Source organism: Hypanus sabinus, chromosome 14 (genome assembly GCF_030144855.1).
Source record: "Hypanus sabinus isolate sHypSab1 chromosome 14, sHypSab1.hap1, whole genome shotgun sequence".
Classification (NCBI taxonomy): Eukaryota; Metazoa; Chordata; class Chondrichthyes; order Myliobatiformes; family Dasyatidae; genus Hypanus; species Hypanus sabinus.
The window spans coordinates 51,902,303-51,926,842 of NC_082719.1; the positions used below are offsets into that span (position 1 = coordinate 51,902,303).

The 24,540-nt window shown below is 37.6% G+C and overlaps 2 protein-coding genes across 6 annotated transcripts in view; one reads left to right on the forward strand and one right to left on the reverse strand.

Moving 5' to 3' along the window:
* dcun1d4 (DCN1, defective in cullin neddylation 1, domain containing 4 (S. cerevisiae)) overlaps positions 1 to 5,814 on the forward strand; it is a 70,225-nt gene extending 64,411 nt beyond the window's left edge. For all 4 annotated transcript variants that reach the window (XM_059989170.1, XM_059989171.1, XM_059989173.1 and 1 more), the window contains one exon: positions 1,836 to 5,814. In XM_059989170.1, the coding sequence (XP_059845153.1) occupies positions 1,836 to 1,891 (56 nt within the window). In that variant the 3' untranslated portion in view covers positions 1,892 to 5,814. The remainder of the gene's footprint in view (positions 1 to 1,835) is intronic.
* On the reverse strand, positions 2,647 to 24,189 carry sgcb (sarcoglycan, beta (dystrophin-associated glycoprotein)). 2 transcript variants are annotated; one of them, XM_059989169.1, is made up of 6 exons: positions 24,118 to 24,189; positions 21,782 to 21,988; positions 19,427 to 19,612; positions 18,030 to 18,221; positions 15,702 to 15,833; positions 2,647 to 15,181 (listed from the first exon to the last, which is right to left on the reverse strand). In XM_059989169.1, the coding sequence occupies exons 1-6, from the start codon at positions 24,130 to 24,132 to the stop codon at positions 14,978 to 14,980; spliced, it is 936 nt and encodes a 311-aa protein (XP_059845152.1). In that variant the 5' UTR covers positions 24,133 to 24,189; the 3' UTR covers positions 2,647 to 14,977. The 2 variants fall into 2 exon arrangements, with proteins under 2 accessions (XP_059845152.1, XP_059845151.1); XM_059989168.1 differs by having other exon boundaries at positions 24,046 to 24,152.
* Between the last annotated feature and the right edge of the window lie 351 nt (positions 24,190 to 24,540).

Below are 24,540 nucleotides of genomic sequence, written 5' to 3' on the forward strand. Positions count from 1 at the left end.
TGTTTATAAAACTATCCTCTAGGGGTAAACATTTTATGGTAAAATGAGTTGTTCTAAATCTGTTCATAAACAACTTAAACAGGCTTCAGTTGGTTTTTGAGAATCCATAACATCAATACTTTCACACTTGTATGTTTGTTACTATACAGATTTGCTTCTGTATCTATTATTAGTACATTTGTCTTTGCAATTATTTTACAACTGTAGTCAAGTGGCTTCTGGCTCCTCTGCTATATATTGTTTGTGAGCTAGGATGATATTTACAAAGTAGAGTGTTATGTGTGGAATCTTTATTTCCAAAGTAAGGGGTATCTTCCATATACCACGATTATCCCATCCCCTCGTCTTTCTACTAGTGTCTACAGGGATACTCATTGTTTTTTTTTGAGGGGGGTGGAGTTGATGCAATTTGACAGCCAATACAAATCTCAATTCACAAACATCTAGACTTTGCAGCTAAAGTTTTAGAGAAAGACGATTTTGAATGCATCTTTTGCATTGTGATATTTTCATGTACTTGCTAAACACATCTGCAGAACCAATGAAGTTGAATTTTACTTGTGTATGGAGGGTGTATAGTCAAAGGGTGAAGGAAACACTAGGGTAAGTTATTTATCTAATGCCACTTGTAGGTGGTCTTTTGTTTCAAATTAGTGGTTTGCAATTTTGGTTATTAAATTGAAGAAAAATCATATGTAGTGGAGTGAGGTAAAGTGAAAAGTTCTGTCCCCACACTCATTATATTAATTTTCATCCAAATGGAAGGGAATTTTTTTTTAAAGGCAGGCAGAACAATTTCCCATCTATCCATGGCAGAATAAAAATATAGTTGTTTGGAAGACCCTAGAAGAGCAAAAGTCCAAAACCTTACAGGTGGTGAGCCACTGAGAGTGCGAAGTAAAACAATGTGGAAAATGCTTTTGATTTTAGTCTTGCCCATCTTTACCAGTTTGGAAAGCTTCATTGGCTCTCCACTATGATCAGATGAAGTTGAGTTGGGATCTGTTGATCTCATTCATTGCACCCTAATCAGCATATTTAGTCAACTTCAGATGGGTGCCTTAGCCTTCTAGTCAAGCAGGTTAAAATTGACCAAGTCATCAGTAACAAATCTGTTTTAACTATCTATCTCCCTGGTGTGCATTAAATGGGTGTAGCTTATCCTAAAGTTTTAAATACTTGACCCATTTTCTCCCTTGTCCGTAACTATTTTTAATGTCTTAGCTTACATCTGCTTTCATTTAAACCAAGTTGTCAATTTCCTCAGTTGAGGTTTTTGTCCAGTTTGTGTATTGCTTTTGTTACTGATTAAATTTTAATTCTATACAATTTACTAATCAATTAAAACTGCACAAGTGGGATTGGATAACCTGCATTCCAAACCAGAAGAAATAAATGGTATCCATGTAATATTTTGTGCCTCTTTGTATCTTAAACTGTTTCAAATAATAAATTCCAGAATCATATCAGATTAGAAAAAACTAATGTTCCAATAGAAAATACCCTCTTAATAGAATCTTAAAATTAATTATGTCCCAAATGTGTTTTTTCCTATGTTACCCTTGCCCTCTGGCTTGGATGCCCAGCCCATGTTTTTCCTTTTGTTGCTCATCTGTATATCTGATAGCACATTTTGGGTTATAGTTTTTCTGTTTCCAAATGTGGATCATACCAATGATTATTGTAGTCTTTTTTTAATGCCTTAAAAGCTTTTGCGAAGATGCCACCTTGCTGCTTTGAAGCAGCTGTACTCTGAGTTTGGTACCTTTTTAATGGTGTTTTAATTATCATGTTCTGATTGCAATATCAAATTCTCTTTCTTTTTCCCCTTTCAGGGCCAGTCTTGCTGGATGAATTTGTGGAATGGTTTAAAGACAGACAGATGTCCTAGCACTTTAACTTCAGGAACAACATCTATATTCAAAATTAGCCATAAAAGACCTAGGAAAACAAATTTGAAGAATGTTTTTGTTTTATGCCCTCCCCCCCCAAAAAAAAACATGACTTGCTGTAAGCATTAAATATCTACAAGCACTTAAATCTGGTATCAAACTTTCTTCTGAGCCTTTTGTTTTTGCTTTTTTTTGTAATGGGACTACATCAGTGGTACAGCAAACCACACTATAGCTTGCTGTTGAATTTGTGAATCGTGTTGTAAGCTGTTTTGCGCAGAAATCTTTTTGAGGAAAGATAAAAAATTCTGATGAAAATTGTATTAAATGGTTAAAAGTCTTAGATAAGTATTTGTTGAAGACTTGTTAACTAAACCAGTATATGTATGCATTTAGAACTGTTTTGTATAGCTTAATCGATGAATCTCAAGATTAGATTATTTTTAGAGTATAAATTGTTGGATTGTGGTATAGCAAAATTTTGATTCACTGCACCAAGCTGTAATCTGTTGAAATAGTGCATCATAATGGGTTGTTAAAGCCCTAATTCTTGCCTTGTCTACCCTGGCTAATAGGCTGGGCTGCTGTTCTTTCATGTTCTATATTTTGTATAACAGCGGCAAACATTAAATTGGGCACAGCAGCTTGATAGTATTACCAGGTTTGCACGATTTAAAAGTTATTAGAATGTGTGAGTGTCAGATGTATAAACCAACTAGTATTCTGTTATGTGTTCACATCAGAATCATGTGAATTGTTTTTTTTTCCCTTTCTACGGTTCAATGAAGAGATAAGTACTGACGGTTTTTCTGTTCTTTAATGCAGTGTTGCAGGTCAGCTGCACTAATCTAGCTTGGCTTTGAATTAAACATTTGATTAAGATTAATGTAAACTGGACCATGATGGTGCCATTAAAGCTGCTTTTTGATCATGTCAACAATTTGTGCATTTAAAACAGGTGATTTTTTTTTTAGTTTGCTTTTTTCTGTTGCCTTAGACAACTCCTACCAAAGATGTTTATTGCCCTTCTAGCCATATGCAGAAAAGTCAATAAAATATAGAGACCTTGTACTGCATCTTTTCCTATAACAATTGACTTATGCTTTGTATATTTTTCTCTCAGATTCACGTCCATTCAAAAACTTGTGAATTTTTATCCGAGATGTGGGGCACTGATGCTACATTATTGATTGTAATTTAATTATAAATAGTAAAGCATCTTTTAACTTTGTCCAGCATTGATTACGCTATTAAGGGAAAATACATGTGTATTTTTTTTTAAAATTGGTCTTTTTCCAATTAAACTTGCTCATGTCGACTGTGAATGGCATTCTACAGAAATGCAACAATTTAGATTATTGGGATCGCATACCAATTTAATTCCTTCAGTCAAGTTCACCAACAAGATTAAGTTAATTGCTTGAGGCCCTCCTTTGGCCCAGACCAACCATGAATGTTGCTTTCTGGTTGTCTATGTGACATGCAAGCCAGTGCAGTACGATAAGGAAAACAAACTATTGTTAGGCTCCCGCTCTCTGTGCAGCTGATGATTCCAAATGAATGGCAGAGACCAATACACTTCGGCATCAGTGGCATCACGGGCATTGCCACTCAGCATTGGACTGCCTTAAGGATTCGAGCTCCAGATTTTTCCTTGGCATTTTAATCCTGAAGTCTTCCCCAAGAGTGGGTATAGCAACAAGGCAGCGGAGGTTTGAAATCGAGACTTTTCCTTTTGCTGCTAAGCATGGCTGGCAAGCCCTATGCAAGGGAAGTGACTGGATTTGAGGTGCCAGTTACCCGCCTGCTGTCAGTTGAAATGGTTCCACTGTGCTCAATAGTTAAGCTCCATGTGAATGTTGAGAGCTGGACTTGGTTGTCAGAGATTATTTGAGACGTATACCATTGAAAGCATTTAATAGGTAGAGGAAGCTTACCCCACTACTTCCCTTAGCTATGACAACTTTAATTGTATTGTCTTCAAGTTAATTTTATTTCAGTTGTTCATTTAGACAATATTGAGTATATTAAAAGTCTTTGATAATGACCTTTTTGAAGTGCTTATGTACTGTTATCACACTTCTTCAAAATCAAAATGGAAAATGAAGTTCCATGAATTTATAACATAAAACAAAGGCTGTTTAGTTTCCACTTTGAGGTTAAAATGTTGCTGTGATCAACAAGGAATGCATCATCTGGTTGAACTATTGTTACATTTAGAGGTGCTTTTAAGCAGTTAACATTGAAACATCTTTAAAGCCTTTCTCTTGCCCATCCCTCATCTCCCACACCCCACCTTTTTGGACTGGATCTATTATAAAGATACATATTGCTTGATTCACCTTTAGATTATAATTGATTAACTATACTGGCTTAGTTTTCAGTCTTCCGGTAATACACAATCTACTCTGTTGTCTTGGAAGTTGACCTTCTCATTCAGTTACAGATACATTTTAAATATGTATATCAGCATTAAACAGTGTAGTGTATTGAAGGATAAGTGATAGAAATACAATACCATCTGCCATTGGGAATGGCCAAAGTTTTGGAAGTGTAAGATTTAACATAAACTATCTTTATTGCTTATTTTGTATAGTTCTCAATTTTTCATCTGAAATTACCTACAAATAGTATAATCTTATCAAAGCAACAAACTATTGGCTAGTACACCACTAAAATGCAAAATTCTTTGGTTATTTCTGTAGTTGCGGCTAAGTTTACACTTTGATTCATGTTGAAGTACCATATTTCTCATTCTTGAAATTGGATCAAATATTGCAATCCCAGTCTGGATGTCATCTCTCGGGCACTTGTTTTGAAAGCTGTGGTGTAGCTGTTTTTTTTTGGATATTACTGCCTTGGAAATCCCTCAACTTGTGTTCAAGAGAACCTTTACACATTTGGCATTCAACACACACACACTGCTTTTCACTTATTGATCAGTTACAAATATTAGATATTTATCCATCTAGATGCAGTAAAAATCTGCATTGCACTTTATAGGAGCATTTAATTCAAAAAATGGTGAGAGAAAATGCCTGAATTGCCGAGTTATAATATTTTTCGAATGACAATATCCTTGTATCATTGACCAGTAACAGTAACTTTACTGTCATCCTTTTTCAAAAGCATAAAATGGAAAATGAAGTTTCAAGCATCATAATATGAAACACAAAAGGCTGTTTAATTTTCACTGTGAAGACAAAACATTTCTTTGATCAACAAGGAATGTATCATCTAATTCAAAGATTGTAACATGGATATGCACTTTTAAGCAGCTGGTGGTTTAATATTGAAACACTTAAAGCCTTTCTTTCCCTTACCCCATCCCTCATTTCCCCATCGCCCCAACCCCTAATATACTATGAATTTTGATAATTACTAAAATTTATAGAATATCACCCATTTTAATTTACTTCCCATTGCTGGAAAGCCCAAATGAGTCTTTGTATGGATCATAAAGACTGCCTTATACAATGAAGAAGTTGATATTTTAGGTAATTTTTGTGGTGACTAAACTTACATTTTCTTCTTTCTTTGCCTGAGTGCACAAAATTGAGGATGATGCATTTTTTTCATATAAAGGCTCTTTCATCAAACTTTATTTTGTATTTTGTCCAGTCACTGTATGTAGCTATACATTTGGTCCAATTTATTTGAAAAATATTACAAATAGATTGAAAATATCAAATTCGATATACTACACTTAGTCAATATCAATGTAAAATATGTCTTGATACAACAGAACAGTTGTTCAAATAAGTGGTGCTCCCATTCTTTAAGGTTTTGTAATTTTAAAGTCCTCATTGGAATAGTGAAAATAACTTGTTGGGTGAATTGATTTTGTATGTTATGCCAGCTTTTTGTTTTTGTTAGCTCACTGCTGTATTCACAATGTCATTAAATGTTGATAAAATTGAAAGGCGGGTGTTTTCAATTTGTCACATTCATATATATTAGAAACCCAAAGACATTACCAAATCCTCTTTACATCTTGAAAAGACAAGTTCTCTATCACTCGAGGAAACTAACACACTTTGTAACCTAAACTGTTACCAAAAATCTCTCTAGTTGAAATAAGGTGGAATAGTTTTGCGTGTTGGCCATGGTATAAATGTGTTACAGCACTTGTGTCTATTACTGAGTTTTCAAAGCTTAAAAGTTTTTGGAGGAGAGATGTGGTCTTTTCAGACTAAGTAGTACAATTCTCTTAACCTGGCAAACATGGGCGACTTCTGCTGGACAAGCTGAAGTCCACCACTTAAGTTGTAAAGATAGTTGAATAAATTTTCCATCGAACTCTGGGGAATGAGGGAAACAGAAACAGGCAACTTTTAAAAGGAAGCAATGCAATTGGAATCCCAATGAGTGAAATTACTTTTTACATTAAAGTTTAGTTGTTCTCTTTCCTGGTATTTTTAAATTGAGTCAATTATAATTGAGGCTTGCCTCTCCTTTGAAATGAATGAATTCAGTGAAGTGTTTGTAGTCTAACCTAGTGCAGCTTCAATAGCAGATGCCACAATTTCCACGGAACTGTTGAGAGTGTAAGAATTTTATGCTTCCCAGCAACAGAGCACACGGAGAATCACTAAGTGCTGTTAGATTTGAATTGAATAGTGTGATACTGGCAATTATATGGAACCATAGGTATTTCTCAGGAAAATCTTGGTCAATAAAAATGATGACTGAACAATTACTTGTCACCAGTAGCATATCAGTAAGTGGAGTGTGCTGAGATTAGACCAGTCAAATGGGACTGTAATATAAAACTCTCTTCAATGATTTTAATTTGATGATTTTAATAGTTTGACTTACAGACAGCTTGACAAACTTGACTATTAAAGTCCTAGCACTGTATTTTACAAAAAAATCTTTGTTAGACTTGGTGTGACCAAGCATGAGATACAAGGTTTTTTTTTAGTGTATCCATGCGAGTTGGAGAGATTTTTTTCCACTTTGCAAAAGTGCTAATGGTAGCATACTGAATAGGTAGATTTCCAGATATATAATACACAAGGAGAAATTAAAAACAGATGACTGAATTTGAAGCTAAACATGGAAAAATATGCTGATTTGATGAAGAACATGCTGACCTTTTTAAATGGCTATTTTATTAGCTAGTCAGTCAAAATGGTTTAATTCTTTATCTGCTTTGGTTCAGATGCTACCTGGCCTGCTGAGTTCTGGCAGTATTTTTTGTGTGTTGTTCCAAATTTCCAGCATCTGCCATCTTTCTTGTGTTACTTTGGTTCAGTGCTGCTTTTCAGATCATCAGTGAATATAAATTATATATTTTGTGGCCAAACTAAAAAATGAGCAAAACAATGCAATTTTATTTTAATACCACATAATTTTAAATTGAGTCAATTTAAATTGATCTATTTTTCCTCTCAACCCTATTTTCCTGCCCTTCCCCGACTCCCTAATATTTTCCTTTGACTCCCTTACTAATGATGAACCCATCAACCACTGTATTAATTTTACCTGATGACTTGGCCTCCAGAGACACCTGGCAATGGATTCCAGATTTGCTGCCCTCTGACTAAAGAAATTCCTCCTCATCTCTGTTCTAAAGGGATATTCTTTTGAGGTTCTCCACTATTCGCATAATATTCATCAGAATCAGAATCAGACTTTAATCGCCAAGTACCTGTGCACATACAAGGAATTTACTTCCGGCAGATGTTGTCTCTCTGCTCATAACAATAATAATGATAAATATAAATGAAAATATAGATTTTCATTGGTGTTTGATTGGTGATACTGCAAATCTAGGCCAACACAAATAATTTTGATTCCATATAGTGATAAATGAAACTTACCAATGAGTAATCATTTGTACGTTGCTTGAAATAGTTGGCTCAAAATGCTTCAATAATCCTTATTTTACTGGAATATCAATGGCTAAGGGGTAACAATACAAGTATATAAAACTAACAAGCATAGGTAGCCTTCTCCCTTCCATTTCTAGTATTTGACATTTCCACCCTGGGGGAAAAGTTTAAAAAGAGCCTTGTAAATCTTAACAGAGTGGTAGATGATGGAGGCAGACACAATAGTTAATGCATTTAGACATACATGAACAGGCAGGACATGGAAGGAATATGAGACCCATTGCAGGCAAATGAGTTTAGTTTGGATTGACACGTGGGCTGAAGGGTCTGTTCTGGTGCTGTATTATACTATTTCAGAAAAAAATGTTTAATTATAAAATGAGACATTTTTATTGAATATGCAATTTTGATTGAGCTGCCAGAGGATATGGGGGCATTTAAAGGAAATTTGGATAGGTAAATGACTGGAGAACTATGGTCCAGGTGCAGCTCAATTGGACAGGCAGAATAACAGTTTGGCACGGACTACACAGGCTGAAAGGACTTTCTGTGCTCCAGTGCTCCATGATTGAAGGAGCTCAGAGACCCCTGCTTTCACCCTGCCTTGTGCATCTGGATCCTGGACTTCCTGTCAGATTGCTGGGAAGTGGTAGGAGTGGGTTCCCTCATCTCTGTCCCCTCTGACCCCCAACACAGGAGCAACCCCCCCCTCCCAGGGCTGTGTCCTAAGCCCCCTCCTTTACTCTCTGTATACCCATGACTGTGTCACCACCCACAGCTCCAATCTGCTCATTAAATTTGCAGGTGATATTACATTGATTGGCCTTATCTCAAATAATACAGAGAAGAAGTCATCACCCTGACTTCTGGGTATCAGGAAAACAATCCCTCAGTGTTGCAAAAACAAAGGAGCTGATTGTGTATTACAGGAGGAATGGAGCCAGGCTCTCTCCTATTGACATCAATGGATCTGGGTTTGAGCGGGTGAACAGCTTTAAATTCCTCAGTATGCACATTACCAAGGACATCACTTGGTCTGTACATACCAGCTGCGTGGTGGAAAAGAAAGCACAACAGCATCTCTTTCACCTCAGACGGTTGATAAAGTTCAGCATGAATGATCAAATCCTAAGCACTTTCTACAGAGGCACAATTGAGAGCAACCTGACTGGCTGCATCACTGCCTGGTATGGGAACTGTACTTCCCTCAATCATAGGACTCTGCAGAGAGTGGTGCAGACAGCCCAGCACACCTATGGATGATAACTTAACACTATTCAGGACATTTACAAAGACTGGTGTGTAAAAAGGGCCCGAAGGATCATTGGGGACCCGAGTCACCCCAATCACAAACTGTTCCAGCTGCTACCATCTGAGAAGCAGCACTGCAGCATAAAAGCCAGGACCAACAGGCCATCAGACTGATTAATTCACACTGACACAATTTTATTTCTAAGCTATATTGCCTTCTGTTGTATATCTTACTGTACATACTATTTATTACAAATTACTGTAATTTGCACATTGTACATTCAGAGACAAAGATTTTTACACCTCATACATATGAAGGATGTGAGAAATGATGTCAATTCAGTTCAGTAATCTACAGTATTTCAAAATAGAGGAATTCTTGCAGCAAGTGTTGGTTGCATGAGGAACTCAAGCTCAAAGTTGATGACCTGAAAGCTGAGCGCTGGAGGAACCCTTGAGCTTGCCCAACAGGTCTAAGATTGTTGCTCCTTCTGAGAGTGAGAGTGAAGGCTGTAGGAAGGATGAGCAGCCAAACCTTGGCACCATGGTTAAGAGAGCCATTCAATGGGGGAAGAGAAGAGAATTGTAATTGGGGATAGTATACCACGGGAAGAGACACAATTTTCTATCACAAGGATTGAGAGTTCTGAAGACCGTGGTGCCAGTCTGGTGCCTGGGTTCAGGGTGTCTCATCTGACCTGCAGAGGAATTTGTAGTGGATGGGTAAGTATCCAGTTATTGTGGTCCATGTGGGTACCAAAGATGTAGAAAGGGCAAGGAAGGAGGTTATGCTGAGGAAATTTAAGCAGATAGGGGCTAAATTAAAATGCAAAAGCAAAAAGATAATAAGCTCTGGATTTTTAACATGAGATTCTGCAGATGCTAGAAATACAGAGCAACACATAAAAAACGCCGGAGGAGCTAAGCAGGTGAGGCATCTATAAAAATGAATAAACAGTTGATGTTTTGGGCCAAAACACTATCAGGACTGGAAAGTTAAGGGGAAGGAGCAGTATAAGAAGGTGGAGTGGGGTGGAGGGGAAGGAGTACAAGTTAGAAGGTGATAGGTAAAGCCAAGTTAGTGTGGGGGGGGGGGATTGGAATTTAGTAAGAAGCAAAGAGGTGATGAGTGGAAAAGGATGTATTATTGGGGCTCTATTAGGTATCAGACCACATTTGAATTGAATTGACTTTCTTTCTTACATCTTTCACATACATGAGTAAAAATCTTTGTTACATCTCTAAGTGTGCAATGTTCAATCATAGTAATTTATATTAAATAGAACAGTCAATGTAACATAGAAATACACTCAGATCAGCTTGAGTTAATCAGTCTGATGGCCTGGTGGAAGAAGCTGTCCCAGAGCCTGTTGGTCCTGGCTTTTATGCTGCAGTCGGTACTGTTTCTCAGATGGTAGCAGCTGGAATAGATTGTGGTTGGGGTGACTCGGGTCCCCAATGATCCTTCAGGCCCTTTTTTCACACCTGTCTTTGTAAATGTCCTGAATCATGGGAAGTTCAGAACTACAGATGTGCTTATTGCAGAAATTTACAACATTTTGTCATTGACTATTCAATAACAAGGTTCTCTGTGTTGTGCCATTATGAAAGAGATGTTAGTAAGAAAAAAAAACACTTGTTGATAGTACTTGAATGTCAATATTTCAATGGCTACTTGCGATACTGTGAGCAATGGCATTTGTATATTGAATGAACAGTTCTGGATTTTGCAATAGGCGCTGAGTTATACTGCATAGTAATTGGTGAAATGTGAAAAGTGGTTAAATCTAGCATATATGTGGGGATGTGGGCTGGACTATTGGGGTTGATCTGTAGATCTGCAAAACAGAGGAAGTTAAAATAACTGCTCTTACACCTTAACATGTTCAAAAGAAACCTAGATTTACCAGTACTCCAATCACAAAGTAACTTAGCTTCATTCTAGATGCAACATTTTAATGACCTACTATTTCCTAATTGTAGTTTTGTAGTTTAATACTCCAATTCTATAATTTATGGATGCTGCCATTGAGAATTCCTCCAAAAAACACATTTGCTCACCGGTTTCTCTTGGCTACAACTGGTTGCAAAAAGAGGTCTATTCATTCAGCAACAATAACCTCAGCATATTTCAGGCCCAAGTAGTTTTGCACTTGACTGACAATTACTTAATACAATTTTTTTCATCCAATACTCAAATTGCTTAGACTTGTAGTTAAAGGGTGCATTTAATTGTTTTAAGTTAGATTTGCCCAAGATCTCCCATCTCCTGATGTATTTTTGTTTCAACCAATTAAATTTTAATACAATCATGTTCAAGTATATGGGATTTTATTTCTTGTAAACACCAAGGCAATTCTTCAAATACAGGAGTTTATTCAGCACTGTATTTTTATGTAATTACAATGGCAGTTCTTTGACTTTAGAAGCTTAATACAATTGTAGTGTAAACTTACTTAGTTTTAAAAATTGAAAACATGAGAAATTTTGCAGCTGCTGGTAATCCAAAGCAACATGCACAAAATGCTGGAAGAATTCAGTAGGTCAGGTAGTATCTATGGAAATGAATAAACAAATCTACATTTTGGGCCAAGACCCTTCTTCGGGAAGGATGATAGACAATGAAATGTGAAGTCAAATAGAGAAGGTAAAGAGTTGAAGAGGAAGAAATCTGAGAGGAGAGGAGAGAGGACCACAGGAGAAAGGGAAGGAGGTGACCCAAGGATGGTATAGGCCATTTAGAAATAAAGGGCAAGATTGGGGAAAATAGGAGGCGGGGGGGGGGGGGGGGGGAGGGAAGAAAATTTTTTTTACCCAAAGGAGATATCAATATTTATGCCATCAAGCTGGAAGCTACCTACACGGAGTACAAAGCGTTGCTCCTTCAACCAGAGGTTGGCCTCATCATGGCACAATAGAAGGCCATGGACTGACATGTTGAAATGCAAATGGGAATCAGAATTAAAATGTCTGGCCACTGGGAAGTTCTGCTTTTGGTGAATGGAGCGGATGCGCTCGACAAAGCAGTCCTCCGATTTATGACAAGTCTCACCAATGTACAGGTGGTTGCATTGGGAGCACCAGACACAATAGATGACCCCAGCAGATTTGCAGGTGAAGTGTTGCCTCACCTGGAAGGACTGTTTGGGGTCCTGAATGGAGGTGAGGGAAGAAATGAATGGATAGATGTAGCATGTTGGCCATTTGCATGGATAAGAACCTAGACTCAGAGGGAGATTGGTAGGGAGGAATGAACGAACGAACAAGTGAATCACAGAATGGGTGATCCAAGCAGAAAGTGGAAAGAGGGAGGATGTTTCAGATATGTTTGGTTGTTGGACCTCTTTGGAGATGGTAAAAGTTATGGAGAATGTATTGAACGTGGAGGCTCAAGGGGTGTAGGTAGGGTGATCGCAGATGTTTGGGAAATGGAGATGTGGGTGAGGGCAGCATCAATGGTAGAAAAAGGGAAATCCCATTCTTTGAAGGAGGAGGACATCTCTGATGTCCTGGAAAGGAAAGCTACATTTTCAGAACAGATGCAGCTAAGACAAAGGAACTGAGAAAAGAGAAAAGCATTTTTACAAGAAACTGGGTGGGAAAAAGTATAGTTAAGATAAATGTAGGAATTGATAGGTTTATAAAAGACATTGGTTGACAGTTTGTCTCCAGGAAAATTGAGAAAAGGGAAGTGTCAGAAAATGAACCAAGTGAATTCAGAGGGAGGGTCGAAAGTGGAGGCAGGGTTGGTGAAATTGTCAAGCTCGACATGGGTGCATGAAGCAACACCAATGCAGTCGTCAACATAACAGAGAGAGAGAGTTAGGGAGCATTGCAGCATGGACTGTTCTACGTAGCCAATGAAAAGGCAAGCCTAGCTGGAGCCCATGTCCACCCCTAATTGTCTGGGAGCTGAAGGAAAAACTGTGGAGGGTGAGGACCAAAAGCAAGAGAAAATCTGCAGATGCTGGAAATCTGAGCAACACACACAAAATGCTGCCTGGCCTACTGGGTTCCTCCAGCATTTTGTGTGTTGCGAAGGTGAGGACCAGTTCTGCTAGATGGAGGAGGATGGTGGAGGGTTGGTTCTTTTACTGAGAAAAAAAAGCAGAGCACCTTAAGCCATACTCGATGTGGGTTAGAAGTGTATACGGACCTGTTTTAAAAATTAAAATTGAAATATATATACCCTCTAATATTTAGTCATTATTGAAACATTTTATAGAAGTAGTAAATGATTTTTCCAAAATTGACCACACACAGCCACAAGGTCAGCTGATATGAATTAGTTCCATTAGAAGTTTGGACTTATTCATCATTTCCTTCATTTTTAAAACTGAAAATTCAATGTCATGCATTATATAGACTTCTTTTAAAAAAAACTAATAAATAAGCCAAATGATATTACATTATTATTGCAAAACTAAAAGCTATCCAAAATAAATTTAGTAACTGGATCAAACTTTTGATTAATTGAGCTGTAATAAACTATATGTCAGAACCAGGAGATATTTAACAGCACTTAATGTCAATAATTAAATCTATTCCGTCCTTTAGTTTTCCAAATAGCTCATACTCAAAAAGCAGCCCAAATGAGAACACCAAAGAAGCTATATTATCATATCTCAATATGCTTTACATTTTGTTGATACATAATACTGAATAAGAATGATTTTAAACCAATAATCTACTTAATACTGTCATATGATAAACAAGAAGCACAAAATAAAACATTTCTATTATTAATTTTTAAACAAGTAAAAATAATTAAGTGTTTTTGTTCGTAGCAAATATTTGCCACAGTTGGATATCTGGTGACAGATCTTACTGGAAAAACTGCGGTACAGTATAATTAAATCGAGTTACTGCAGTTACAAAAAAAGAGTTGTGAAAAGCATGCAGGTCCAGTTTTGTTAAACTAATCTCATTGGTTTGGAGTATTTTAACCATCCAATTTTATGCATTGGCCAAAACCAATGGGGAAATTATCACTCAGCAGCATAGAGGCTTAAACAGAGTAAGGATCAAGCAATGCCTGACTTTGTACCCTTTAGCAAGTAACAATTAGATCTTATTCTTTAAGTGACTGTACTATCATACATTTTGTTTCGGTTGTTTATACAAAAGTATGTCTTCTTTATACATCTTAATAAGATACCTCTTATGTAATTTGGAAAATAGAAAAATGTCTCTTATGATATGGGATATTCCCCTGCCTGCTTAGAGCCAAAAAGAACTGTGCTCCAGGGCTCCTATCTTACAAGTATTTATTCATTAGAATTAATCTGAATAACTTAACAAGTTCACATATCACTGGCCAAAACTCAAAGGCAACTCTAAATATTGTAGTTTGACACTTGCAGCAATCTTAAAATTGTTCTCCAAACCAAAGTTGGTAAAGCAAATCTGAGCATGGCAAAGTTAGATTGGATAAACTATTCCTGCGGAATTTGTATATAATGAGGTTCTCTGAAATAACCATTTTACCAACAGATTTTGATTTGTACTACTTTGTGACAATTTAACACATACAAATAAAATGCCAAGTTTTCAACAGGAATTGTATAGGCCAGCTTTGATGACATTTGTTTCTATTTTTTTTAAATCAATATAAATTGTTTCACTCATTTTCTACATTCACTTTAATGTATATTGCTGAACTTGAATTGAAGTCTGATCTGGAAAACTAAACATTGTTATTAATAACATTTAAGCTCCTGACTAACAGTGATTCTTTTTAAAATCATTGAAAAGTCTTGTTGGCCAGTTCTATAGGACTGGAGTAGGAATAGAAATGGCTTACTCTTTAGTTTATTTCTTGGTACAAAGTGCCATTCTGCTGAAAAATAACAGCTGACTTTTTTAGTGGAACATTTACCTGTCACTATTCACAAAAGACAGTGTTATCAGGGAGCAGTTAGTGGCGATTGTTCTGCATTAAACTGATCTCTTTCATTTGAAACATTACAATAGTGCACCACTTGTAGACTGTAATCCTTATAGCACAATTCCACAGGGGTTATCAGATGTTTGGCAGCCTGTATTTCTGCTTTTCACCTGGATGCGGAACAGTGTTCCATCTGCACACATGCAGAGTTTGTAGCGTTCCCAGCCATCATCCATAAGGAACTCTCCATTTGATGAATTTGGAAGCCGTGAGGTGTTGATCATCACAGTCCCATTAAGAATAATACTGTTTACCTAAATAAAGTGATAGTGCATCATTATATACACATTTTGGAACATTAGGAATACAATGCCTACATTTCATTGGAAACAAAGTGAATTAGTGACTTAAATTTCTAAGAGTAAAGTTTTTGAGTAGCCTAAGCCTAAAGCATTCAAAATTCAGATTCCTAGTTTCACTTTGTTAGTTTTCTCATTTTCATTTCCAGGACATTTCAAACACTAAGCATTCCATTTAAAAGCAATGGACTGTGTTCTAGTTTCTGAGAAGCCCACATAATTTTTGTTGTTTCTCCTCTCCATTGTCTTATCTACTGCAAACTCCACAGTAAAATACTGGGAATTATATTAAGTATTAACTTAAATACTTAACATCACTCACAGTGTAAATAACACTCACATTTTGCAACACATACTACACTTCAAATACTTTTGAAAATTTATTCTGCACAAATTGTAAATTGAGAGTAATTTGAACAATTGTCTACTTAAAAACAAATTAAAATTCATAAATGCAACCAATCTCTGCACTTACTGCCTTGAGTTCCATATTATCCTTCATTCGGAATTCAATGGTTTTGCCCATGATAAAGACTCCTTCATTTCCACGCACAATCACACGGCCACCAGAATGAATATGGAGATCGGTGGTATGATTGCTTGTTATCTAGAAAGAACAATTTAAATATTTCAAATTAAATTGATTAAGGTAAGATTAGCATTATTTGTCACATGTACATCAAAACATATAGTGAAATGCATCATTTTGTACCAACAGTCAACACAATCCAAAGGTTTGCCGGGGACAGCATGCAAGTGTTACCTGCTTTTGATGCCAGTACAGCATGCCCACAACCTGTTAACTCTAACCTATACATCTTTGGAATGTGGGAGGAAACTGGAGCCCCCAGAGGAAATCCACACGGTCATGGTAAGGAAAGTACAAATTCTTTACATATAGCATTGGGATTGAACCCTAATTGGTGCTGTAGAGCAATTACTCTAACTGCTATGTTACCTTGCTGCTCTTTTTAAATATCTTATACGAATGCCAGCATTTAGTTCCAGTGGAAATTAGGATTTACTCCTGGTACCAGCTTATGGAATGTTGTATGGCAAAAAAAGTTATACCTTTGTAAGAACAAGGATATACTTAAACCTATTTCTGAAAAAAGTGGCTATAGAATTAGTAGATATTTTTCCACTGTTCTAAAATCCCATAAAAGAGAATGCATAAATATATTCATAAATGTGATATCCATAGGACACCACATGGCAACTGGCATTCATGAGCCAAGTTAAAATAAAGCATGAATACTTATCTATATTTACACAAGCTAAATGACCATCACTGCAATGGATGTTTGCAAGCACAGAGAATGAATTACAGGAAAATGAGAAACAAGTATTTGGACAAAATTAGATCAACATTAGATTTCATAGGTGGAATAGTTACTTATATATTATGGAAAGAGTGGAATATTTGAACAGAAAAAAAAGTCAATGAAGCTCAGAACCTGGCACAACGTATTTCTAATTGTACTCCATGATTTCATTAGTTAAAAAGTTTTACAGAGCTAATAGAAGTTACTAAGATTGGAAGAGAGTTGAAAGTTGAGACTACAGTTTAGGAAAGATGCCATACTTAAGCTATTTTTAAAAATATGATTAACACTTGGATACAAGATGTGTATATTTATACTAGTTACAGTGTACTAATTTTTCACACAACTTGACTTCTTAAGCGCAGATTACTTAAAAATTACACTCACAATTCATGGTTCACACTTAAGTAAGTGTTTCAGCAAATACTTCAAGGTGCACAAAGTCCATTTTAATTATGACTAATTTACTAAGGAGAGCTTGAAAATGTGACTCCATAGGAAAATTAATGCAACTTCCATCATTCTGAATAGCAAAGTGATTAATTTTTTTATTGGTGCATAGAGTTTAACTATTTAAATACTTAATATTGGGTATATATCATAATGATAACAACATCTAGCACCAAATTCCACTGGCGCAACAGAACTGTTCTTTCAGAGAGGGATCAACTTTATCTTCTGTTCTACTGAAAAGCTTTCTTGAAGTAATACATTTTTAAAGGAGACAGAACTTGAGTATCATCCTGGAGCAGACAATGACAAATGGATCATGGCATTGGGGATGTGGCCAGAGTCCTATCCACAATACCATGTGGAAGTGGGCTCTGGCACCATTTGAACCAGGAAGGCAATAGGGTCATTAGCTCAGTAAAGGATTGCGGACTTGTTGAAACAGTGGAAAGCAGTAGTTGAGGTAACTGGAATTAGGAGAATGGGTCCATGGATAAAGGCAAGGGCATCCCAAACTCTGGCTAGATGAAAATGTGATTTCGCTGAAGATTAGCTATGCGACTATTCAGCTGAGTAGGATGCAGTTCTATTTCACATAGAGATTGTTACACATACATCAGGTGTTCACAGATGCAGAAGGTTGAACTACAAGTTACGAAATTCAAGCAGCAGTAGATTTTCTATGATATACATTATCTGTGAGGCTCAGAAATTAATTGATAACATATTTATTGATGCTATCATAACAAAAGTTAAGGGTGTACAGACGAGGAGTAGCGGGGTTGGATGGGGTGTCTGCCAATCAATAGGAGGACCAAAATTAGAGATGCAAAGTATGATGATCACTGCGACTTCATGCTACATACAGACTGGACATGTCAATCAAGCATTAACAAAGTTGAAAATGAATTCCAGAACAAAACAGGCAAGATTACTCCTGACATGCATTCAGGGCTGGAAAAAATGCTCTTTGATTGAATTAATGGGCTAGTTATCTTTAAAATGAAGAATAAAAGATGAACACAAACCCTTTCTGTGGATGCCTTCAATACATTTAGTGTCTTCACACCTTTGGGCAAATGAAATTCATGAGTATCATAGTCAGTGCTGAAGACAGTTTTCTGGGTCCGGGGATCAACAAAAGACATGCCAATATCACTCGTTATGGAGGTTTTGTCCTTCTCTACACTAAGTCTGGTTGTTCCCTGCTGAAACACCACCTAAATGAGCACAGAAACAGAAGTTAATAATGCTTCATATTCTTTAAGCAAAACAAGTACTGCATAGGAAATCAGACAATTTGACACATTGTTACCAAACCATGACTTTGGTTGATATAAAAAGGCTATTCTTAGGAGAGGATTTACAGGAATTGGTTTACAAGTTTTCAATTATATCTGTCCACAGTTGAGAGAGGCAGCACAAGCTGAAATCACCCCAGCCTGTTACTCTTCACACTACAAAATTTACTCCAGGACTACCAGAAAATAAAGGCGCTGTTCATGATCCCTATCTCCACTCTCCTTCCTGGCATATGAAATGACACCCGGAACAAAATTTTTAAAAAGGACGAAAACATGCATTCTGCACTACAAAATGAAATATTGCATTTGTAATCATTTAGTTTTGAATCTTCAACTACCTCTTCCAGAATGTACCAAATATCTTCACTATTTTCATATAGAAAACGCTGATTTTATTGTACCAATACACTTTTTAAAATAGCACACTCTACATATCTACTGTAATATTTAGACAAAAACTGTCAGATATCTACACATTAATAGTGTACTTATTTCTCATACTAGTCAGTTCCCTCTTAGAGACTGCAATCAGTGATGTGATTTAAATATGTTGGTTTTGTTGACCATAACTCTGCACGGTTGGAAATATTCTGGAATAAATTACTTTAATTTAATTTAATAATAAAAATGAGTAATAAAAGGGCCTCCAGCCCTTCGAGCCATGCTGCCCAGCAACTCCCAATTCAACCCTTGCCTAATCACCGGACAATTTACAATGACCAATTAGCCTGCCAACCAGTACATCTTTGCAGTTTGGGAGGAAAATGGAGCACCCAGAGGAAACCCACACGATCACCGGAGACTCCTCACAGACAGTGACAGGAAATGAACCTAGGCTGCTGGTACTGTAGAGTATTGTGGTAACCACTACGCTACCGTACCGCCTCACGGTAATTGTCCAGCTAAGTTAAGAGCGTAACTGTTACCATTTCTCAAGATTGCTGGTCATTTCCATGTGTATTTTCAGAACATACAGCAAGACAAATGCACTGGCCAGTGTATGCTCACTCTCCATATCAAGCTTAGGCTTTTGATAGCCTCAATGGTTTTCTAATCTCTATTATTTTGTTCATGCTTCACTGAATTTATAACCACGGAATATAACAAAAAGATCAGCTTACTGGTTGATTGTTGCCAGTGATCAACAAGTCTTCATCTCTTCTTCCTCCCACTGTGCTCTTGTGCATTGGATATACAACTCCCATGTCAGACTCCTGTTTGAATCGTAACAAGCCCTCTTCGTGGAATTCCATACTATCACAGCCATTGGGGCCAATTCGAATTACAGCCCAGATAACAAGTGTAATCTGAAACAGTAATAGTCACACTAGCTTTGTGTCCCATTGCTAAAATAGAGCAAAGCAATATGCTTCAGTAAGAAGTTATATAACAATAATTAATAGTGCATTTCAACCAGATTTACTTTTAAACAATTTTAAAGTTAACACTATATATATATATATATATAAAATTTATAGTTTTATTTTATGTATTACACTGCACTGTTGTCACTAAACAACAAATTTCACAACATACTGTATACCAGTGATATAAACTTGATTCTGATTCCTTAAAGATAGAAAAACAGAGAAAATATCTCAGGCTCAAAATCGCTATAATGATCTTCAGGTGTGGAGCAGGTTAAATGGACAAAGAAAAGGAAAGGCAAACAAGAGATGGAAACGTGAAGGATGATTATTTTATTATTTCCTTCTTGTTCTTTTTCTTTCCTTGTTTGTCTCCCTCCAGTGCAGAAAACTGTCCAAAATATTTCCCTAACAGATTTTTACCTACTAATGATTTAACTGAAATGGATCCTCTCACTCAACATGAGTAAAACTACAGAGCTGACTGTTGACCTCAGGAAGGGGAAGGCAGGCAAGCATGTGCCAGTCTATGTTGGGAGGTGAGCATGCGTCAATCCACACTGGGTGATTGAGGGGAGAGTGTGTCAGCAGCTTTAAATTCCTGGGCATTAACATATTGGATGATCTGTCCTGGGCCCAGCACACAGATACGTACACACATGGAAGCACCCCAGCATTTACTTTCTTGGGTAGTTAAGGAGGCTCAGCCTAATGTATATGTACACACGGCAATAAACTTAACTTTGACCAAATCATACCAGGATTCCATCCCATAAAGAACACAAATATATTAACAAAGGGCAATGTACCTCAGATTGCACAATAACATCACGTCTTATTTGAAATATAAAAATAAAACAACACAAGTAAGGAATTTAGTGTTATGAAAAACTTTCACTCAGTGACCACTTTATTAGTTATCTCCTGTACGTAATAAAATGGACACTGAGTATGTTAGTGCTCTTCTGCACACTACTATTGTAACACATGGTTATTTGAGTTACTGCTGCCTTCCTGTCAGCTTGAACCAGTCTGGCGATCCTGCTCTGACCTCTCTCAGTAACAAAGTGCTTTAGCCCACAAGAACTGATGCTCACTGATTTTTCTTTTGTTTTTCACACCATTCTCTGTAAACTCTAGAGACTGTTGTGTGTTAAAATCCCAGCGATCAGCAGTTTCTGAGAAACTCAAACCACCCTGTCTGGCACTAATAATCATTTCATGGTCCAAGTCATTTAGATCACATTTCTTCCATATTCTGATACTGGTCTGAACAACGAAACCTCTTGACCATGCTTGCAAGCTATTACTCACTGAGTTGCTGCCATATGATCAACTCGTTAGATATCTGCATTAACCAGATGTACAGGTATACATAATAAAGAATACTGAATGTATGTAGTTTTAAGTAATTAAAAATATCCAATATAAAAAAAGCAAAGACCAAATGAGAGGATAAAAATTAAACATTTGTAATACAGACAATGCAATAAATTTTAGTGTGAGACACATAAACCAGATGTATCAAACCAAGATTCTGAACTTAGAATGCAAGCAGCAGTGTAGCCATGGCTTGCAAATTAAAAAAACAGTATGTACATGTACTCAATTTTACTTTATTGCAATAACCAATATTTTGGTGCTCTTCACAACATGAAGTTCAAAATGACTATGCCGACAAGGTTGCAGATTTTCTAACATTTAATGGAAGCGCTACAAAGTTAACTCCTTTAGATGCGAGACTCAGATTTTATGTTGCGGAGCAGAGAAACAGGCTCTTGGGTGCACCAAATCCACAGTGACCATCAAGCACTCATTTTTATACTAATTCTACCCTAATCCATTTTACTCTTTCCACATTCCCATCATCTGAACACTACACAGTGGCCATTGAATCTATTAACTGGGATATGGAGGGAGATGAGAAAAGCTGAAGGAAATCAACACAATGACGTGTAAACTCTGCAGAGACAGTACTGGATGTCGAGATTTTGACACTGGGCAGCAGCAGCTCAATGCTGACTCAAAGCAATTTGAAAATTATTTTAAATCTTATATTGATATTAAATGTAATTGGTTGTCAAACTATTGCCACAACAAAATACTTACAATTAAATTAATCACTGCCAGGATAAACATAAGGACAATTACACAAATTGCCAGATTACCCTTACGACCCCGTAACCCTGTCCTGTGCAGTCTTTCTTCATCAATGGGAACATATCCAGCCTTGAAGTTGCTGTTGTGCTCCTTATTTACATTTCTTCGGTCAACTGCTTTCTCGTGCATGGAGCAACGGACAGGACCATTTGAACTCTGGATTAAATAACATGCAAGAAAAATAATACCCAACGTTAACATAACAAAAAACATATGATTGTTTTAAACTGTTATTCATTTAAAATAAATGTTTTCCTCTGAATCAATTTGGACCCTTTACTGAATGTATCAACTGAAGATATCCTAAATTGAAACTTAACGGATAAATACTGTATTTGTAAATAAGCCTTTACCAGCATTCATTCCAAGAGTTAAATAAATAAATTTACCACCCCAATACAAAGACCAGGCAAAAAAACCCAATATCTTTTGAACTGACTAGACAAATATTTATGAACAAAGTTTTTGAATTTCTTGCAATTTAAAACTACCAGAGAATAAAATTGAGTATGGGATATAATTCATTGTATGCAAATAGCTTAGACAGGATGCAGCTTTACCATAAGAAAATGTGCACCACTCACATTTTTTTAAAGTAGCTACATTTCGAAAACAATTCTACAATTATTCCAACAGCTACTGTATACACAACAGGAGGTGAATTCCAGATTAATTACCATTCACACCATGAGCTAACCACATTCTATTCTTGCATATGGCATCCCCCCCAAAATGGTTAGCAAGTTGACATTCAATTTGACTGCATTCTCCTTTTCTGTTTCTTTTTCAAACAGAAGAGCAGTGGTGTTTCAAACTATCTCTCACATGCCACACTTGGAGGGTAAAAGTTAGGAAATCGAAGTGTGAAAGAAAAAAACATCAGTTACAGGCTTATCTTCTTTTTTAAACCATAGAACCATGCAGTGCTGTAGTCCACCCTGAACCAGACTTAACAACGGCCAGTCCAAACTTGACCCAAGAACTCGAGCTATCAGTTTGCTACAAGTAGACAAGCTCTACAATAATGTAATACACTGAGAACAGGAACTGCTTCCTACGTTCCCTGCATTTTCCTGGCTATTTCCAGGCAGTATGTCCTATCATGTTCCATAGCACTGAGTGCAGTCATCTATAAAAAGCTGCCCTGCCCCATTTGAGCTGAGTCCAACCTGACCCATTAAACTTTTATGGGCTGGCCAGACTCTGGAGCACAGAGCAGTTCAGGTAAATTGGCTCCAACCTGCTGAAAACTTGTATGAAATCCATTCATTTCGAAATCATTCATCAACGATTTCCTTGATAAACATGACAAGTCAATTTTTGACAAAACAAGCGTTCTAGGCTTATTTAGTGCACACATCTGGCATTATGTCACCAGCAGTTTCCAACCTTTTCTGACATCCCATTGTTGAGGCATCATCAGCAGTATCTCAGGAGGTCAGCGCTATCATTAAATACACTTCCATATTAATTAATGGAGAAGCACAGAAGAAGCCTGTTTCCAAAAATAGTGACCTGGCAGGAATATATTAAATAATAATTTTGTGTATAATGGCAGCATACCCATCTCTAAAACCCATCAGGGAAAAGACTATAGCAGGACTACACTATCATGAAATCCAGAAATTCATAACGGAAGGGAGGTCCATCCCCAACCTTACACAATTTCAGCAAGGCTTACTGAACTCCCAGGATATACAAAGACTTGTCTTACAGGGTCAGAATGCAAATTTGGTTCATGATCTTAAAATGAAAGATTATCCATCAAAACGTGCATGCACTTGTACGCCGTCATCCTGATTACCACTAAGAAGCAAAAGAGTCAGGCAAATTTTCTTCTTCAACATCGCTGATAACATTGATACAGGGCAGAAGTGGAATTACAGAATCATAACAGTATAGGAGATTATTTAGCCCACCATTCTTTTAACAAAAATAAGCCATTTAGTCTATCAAACCTCGACCAGCATCTTGCAGGACAATTCGGTTATTTCCACTATCCTGTTCTTGACAGAATATTTTTACTTAGAAAATCTTCATATATTATGACTTTCAGCAGCGAATTTGATTACTGAATTTTAGATCCACTTACTGCCAATGCATTCCTAATCACAACCTCTCCTGTCAAAACAAATCCTTTCTCCCAATACGCTACATTGTATAGGAATACATTACGATGAAACGACAGAAGGATTATTCATAAGATCACCCACACTCAACGCTGCCCTCTCCTTCCTCAGTTCCCCTACTCGTTCCTCTCCCTGCGCTTCGCAACCTCCCCTCACCTGCTCGGCCGCCATCTTGTTCCTTCGCGCAGCCCCGCCCCGGCCTGTTCCATCAGCAGCCGCTGCCGGGGGGGGGGGAGTCCGGACGCCTGGACCTGCCGGGGGGGGGGGGAGTCCGGACGCCTGGACCTGGCCGGGGGGGGGGGGGGGGGAGTCCGGACGCCTGGACCTGGCCGGGGGGGGGGGGGAGTCCGGACGCCTGGACGGGGGGGGGGGGGGGGAGTCCGGACGCCTGGACCTGGCCGGGGGGGGGGGGAGTCCGGACGCCTGGACCTGGCCGGGGGGGGGGAGTCCGGACGCCTGGACCTGCCGGGGGGGGGGGGAGTCCGGACGCCTGGACCTGGCCGGGGGGGAGGGGGAGTCCGGACGCCTGGACCTGCCGGGGGGGGGGGGGGGGGGAGTCCGGACGCCTGGACCTGGCCG

Coding starts and splice junctions, on each gene's coding strand:
- sgcb (XM_059989168.1), bottom strand. CDS start 24,132: ATGGCGGCCGAGCAGGTGAGGGGAGGTTGCGAAGCGCAGGGAGAGGAA. Junction 19,613..21,781: donor TGGCAGTGATTAATTTAATT/GTAAGTATTTTG, acceptor TTACTGTTTCAG/ATTACACTTGTTATCTGGGC. Junction 15,834..18,029: donor TGAAGGCATCCACAGAAAGG/GTTTGTGTTCAT, acceptor TGTTCTTTCTAG/ATAACAAGCAATCATACCAC.